General features: G+C 39.3%; 1 protein-coding gene across 2 annotated transcripts in view; it reads left to right on the forward strand.

The window, feature by feature from the left end:
- Positions 1 to 72: 72 nt before the first annotated feature.
- Positions 73 to 4,890, forward strand: part of CNOT6L (CCR4-NOT transcription complex subunit 6 like) — a 94,121-nt gene continuing 89,303 nt past the window's right edge. Inside the window, exon 1 of one of the 2 annotated variants that reach the window (XM_006907626.3) lies at positions 73 to 211. In XM_006907626.3, the coding sequence (XP_006907688.1) occupies positions 207 to 211 (5 nt within the window). In that variant the 5' untranslated portion in view covers positions 73 to 206. Of the gene's footprint in view, positions 212 to 498; positions 538 to 4,890 lie in introns of those variants that run through there. The other variant, XM_025043820.1, reaches the window with a different exon arrangement.

Consider the following 4,890-nt stretch of genomic DNA (forward strand, 5'->3'; position numbering starts at 1 on the left):
TCCGGGCCCTGCCGGCCCCCGGTGGCTCCCTTCTGGGCGGGCGGGAGCGAGGCCCGCCCGTGGGTGTTTGTGTTTGCGTCTGCGGCCGCGGCTCTGGAGAGGAAGCATCTGTGGGGGCCTGGTGCGCGCGGGCGCGCGTGTTTGTGTGTGTTTCCTCTGCCGCGGGGAAATGGCTGCTGTTGCTCCTCCTGGGCCAGAGGAAGAGAATGAGGTAGTGTTTTTGTACCTCTGAGTAGGATAAAGAGTGTTGGGAAGAGGAGCGCGCCTCTGGGGAAATGAGGTTGGAGAAAGGCGAATGTGTGAGTGGGCTGCAAGTTGGGACTTTGGCGGGCGGGGAGGCGGCCCTGAGGGTGTGTGTCGGGTGTGGGGATGACCCATGTCTCTGTCAGAGGCGGCGAAGGTTCCGGGGTGTGTGTGTGTGTGTGTGTGGTGGGGTGGGGGTCAGAGGTCCAAGACTCTGGGGGCGGGATCCTTGTATCCGGGACCCCTAAGTGGCGTGTCCCTCCCCTTTGTGGCCGAGGCTCCGAAGCCTCGCAGGTGAGAGCTGCTTCGCGGCAGGGCGAGAGTGTATGCCACACGTCCAGCAGCCGGGCCGGGAGAGCTGCGCGTCCCGGCAGCGCCGCTGTTCTCGGGGCCGCGGCAGGGAGCGCGCCGGCCTGCAGCGCGGCCTAACCGCCTCCGCTCCCGCCCGCCTCCCGCGGGCCTCCCGGGACGCATCCCGGGCTGCCGAGCCGCGCGGGCCCTGGACGCTTTCTCGGGCCTGGGCAGGTGAGGGTCGGAGGCGGGACGTGCCGATTGCGGTCGCCTCGGCCGTCTCCGCGACTCCTGAGGAGAGGCGAAAGCATATTTTGGCGTTGGAACTGCAAGCTCTTCCCCCGGCCAGCGGTGGGACCCGAGGGAAAGTGAATCAAAGCAGTAAATCTCGGGAATACGCGGTGTCGAGATCTTTTTTTTTTCACTTTTTTCTTAAGGCTACGTGGAGGGCTTAAGTACATGTTTTGAGTTTTCGTTGCAAATACTTTATGGTTGGTAAATTGTATACTTTTTTTTTTTAAGATAAATATTTTCTTGGAGGGGCGGGGAATAGAAATGGAAGCTGGCTTCCCTGTCCTGTGCTGTTGATGGGATTGGATCGATTTTGTGCATTTGAAAATTGTTTTATCCTGCCTCCTAGGGGGAAAGGCGTGTACACGCCTAGCTGAGGAGGTTGGTGAGGATGAGGAAGTTACTGGAGCTGTCATCCTCCTTAACTCCGCTGGGTATTTAGCTTAGGCTGTTTAGATAGATTTATGTTCACGCAGTTTAGCCGAGCCATTTGTACACATTGGAACCATAGTACTACGTTTTAGGAGATACGTTATTGCCTCTAGTTATCTTAATTGTCAGTCAAGATAGTTGTGCACAAACACGTTTTCCCTCAGTCTCCAAAATCCAGATCAAACAGCCTCTATTGTCTATTCAGCGTGGGCTCCTGGAAATCTATTTTGAGAGTAGTCTTAGTAAAAGGCAACTATAAAGAGAAATCTGCCAATAGGTGTACAGTGCATTTGAGAATTAAATATAAATACCATTTGGATAATTATTCGTTAATTTACTTTACTTCACCCTCTTTCCATTTGCATCTAGTTAGCTCATCTAGCTAAAATCCTATGGATAAAGTCATGATAATATATTCGATCCTTGAAGGCCATGCTCTGTATAATGGCCAGAGATTGGTCCTTTCTGAACCTGGTCTCACCAAGAAATGTTCTGTGCTGTTCATTGCGAAGTGGGGTAACAGTAGGAGGGGTGGATAGCTGTTTTCTGTGACCATTACTGGAAAAACAACACACAGTTTAGTGGGACAAGGACTGTTTTACAGACCTTGGAACTCAGTCTGTGCCATTTTTCTTAGCTGTTTGACCTAAGGTAAGGTACTTCAATATCTATAAGCCTTTGGTTTCTCATCTGCAATAAAGAGATAATACACTTATAGTAAGGTTGTCTGAGGATAGAATGAAAAAACATGTTTGGCACGTAGTAGATGCTTAGTTAAGTATTACTTCCTCCTGCAGTACTGACTGTGGGCATTGAAAAACAAGTACAAATACTCATTTAATTACCGAAAGCAGTATTATGTAACTAAGTTAAAAATCAAGACAATAGAACATTTCAGAGTCCTTTGATATACATAAGGTATAGATAAACAACTTAATATATTTTAGAATTGTTTTTCTAAAAATAAGACTCATTAAAATGCCTAGTGTACTAGTTTGTAGAGACTGTACAGTCATACTTAATACTTTTTCATACTTTTTAATATGCTATCTCTCAGTTTCATTACTCTTTTAATGAGTTCTTGCTATGTAGCCCTGGAAAAAAATATTTAAGCTATATGTAGCACATGTGTGTTCCAATACAATCAAACATTAAAAAGAATCAAAGAACTAGAGTTTATATAGGTCCACAAAGTATAAGTGCTACAAACATTGCTATATAATTCTTTTAGTTTATGTTGACTGATTCTGGTAAACAAAACCTTTGTAATATGTTCCTGAATGAAAGCAAAAATTTTCTATCAACTTTAAATAATTTTCTATTTTTATTCTGTGTAGAGAAGTAAATGTTCTGTTCGTTTACTTTTAACTATATTGTGGTGGGAAAAATAATGGTATGGAGTTTAAGGCAAAGGCAATAGATTAATAAATGATTTTTTCTCTCCTTTTTTGATGAAGGCAGAGTAAAAAGAATATGAGAGAAGTTTTATTGGCTTAAGTTTGTAATATCTTTGTTTACCAATGCCAAGTTTCCTAGTTAGGTCTTATATCATTATTTATATTAGCAATATTAAACTTTAAAAAAAACCTAGCAAAGCGCTAAAATTTCAGCAAATTTGTGAAGGATTTTTGTGAAGGATAGTAGGGACAATTTTATTAGGATGCAAAATGTCATGGTTTTGTTAAAGTGAGTGTGTTATAGGTATGTGTGCATTTACAACAAACAATTATCTGCCATGTAGTTATTTAAAGGAAGAATTATTCCCTTAAAATTATAAATGATAATTTTCAATACTTTAAAAACAAAATAGAATTTTGCCTTTAAGTATTTGGTAATTTTCACTAGACATTATGAGTTATAGTATTTTAAAACTTCATACTTTTTTTAATTTGAGAGAATTGAGGAAAACATTTCTGTAATATGAAAATGATGATAAATTAATAAATTAAGATTTGTAGACAGCGAAATTTATTATTATGCTCATGCTGTTATTGTTTAAAGGAATTAGGTTCTAACAAAATCAAGGTGGCAAATTGTTTAGGTTTTTAATGTAATGTTACTTAAATGGGCTTTTAAACAATCTTTCCAAAGATTGTCTTAAATTAGTGGGAATTGAAATACTTATAACTTTGTGTGTATATTAGTTTGAGTAATGCTACTTGTGGTAATAATTACACTCCAAAATTTCAATGACATAACACATGTAAGTTTATATTTTGCTCATATAACAGTCCACTGCAGGTGCTCCTGGTTAGTAGACTTGTGACTTTCCTCCATCTGGGAATTAGGTACCCAGAGTCCTTATGTCTTATAACTGCACCATTCCCTAAGGCCTTGGAGCCCTGCCTATTACCCACAAACTATTTCTTAAGAATCCCCAGACTTAAAATGACAAACATCTGCCCATATTTTGTTGGTGAGAATTTGTCAGAGTCTTATTTAAATGCAAGGGAGATAGGAATGTAGTCTCTGGATAGTGGACAGCTTGGGTCATTTCATGATGTTATTTTAGACGGTAGCATATATTTATGAAATTATATCTAAAAATGAATTATAATACTTAAAAATTGTTTTCTATCTTCAAAGAGTAAAATTAGGGGGAGGGAGAAGAGAAGGGAAGGAATAAAAGCCATAAGAGGAGGAGGAGGAAGGAATTTCTGCTATGAGGGATTTGAATGACAAGGGAACTTCAGCTATTTAAAGATACATATTTTACAGAGAACATTACAAATGTATTTTATAACCATTAGTGGGTCTCTCCTAAACTATCCACTTATTGTCATTGTGGTCTACTGGGTTCTGGCTGTTTGAGTTGTTTCTCTTTGTACTTTGAAATCAGTTGACTTTGAATTTCAGTTTCTGGGGTATAGTTTCATGGAAAATATATTTTTTGGATTTTCTTTTTCTGTTGTTGATTTCAAACATTGTTATTATTATTACTTATATGTTAAGAAAATATCATCTATGTGGGCCTTACCATGTTTTATTCTTTGCTCTTGGCCATTTTTGTAATTCTAATGTCATTATATTAATATATGTGATCCTTAGAACAATAAATCATCAAGTAAACATGAAGTAAAGGATTAATTATTAACTTGTACTCATGTTTTATGATGAAAATACTTCAACTTTAACTGTACTGACACCAAACCTCTACTAAATTAAATGCATATTATCTCTGGACAACTTTAATTTTAATTGAATTGAAATTTATTCTTTCATTGCCTAGGAATCTTGTAATGTGAAACCTCAGCTCCATGGTCCACCTATGCTTATTTTTATTCTGAAGAGTTTGGGGGTCTGGAGAGTTTTATATATATCTATAGTCTCCAAAATGAAGATTTTTGAGTAGTCTGGTTAACTCTGTGGCAAATATTTTTAAATATTTTGCATTTTGAAAATTAAAAACCTTATCCAGGGGCCCATTTTGTACCCATTATTATACTCAGTTCTAAAGAGAAGTATGAAAGAAGTAGGAGAAATCCTCGTGAAACTCAGAGCTTATGAGTAAGGGAGATAAAACTAGTTATTCAAAACAATAAACTGCAGGTCTCCATAGAATGAACTGTTTACAGACATTGTGAGAGGAAGTAACAAAATGGAATGGTGGGTAAGTCAGGGATTACTTAGGGA

The sequence above is a fragment of the Pteropus alecto genome, unplaced genomic scaffold (assembly GCF_000325575.1).
Source record: "Pteropus alecto unplaced genomic scaffold, ASM32557v1 scaffold161, whole genome shotgun sequence".
In the NCBI taxonomy this organism is placed as follows: Eukaryota; Metazoa; Chordata; class Mammalia; order Chiroptera; family Pteropodidae; genus Pteropus; species Pteropus alecto.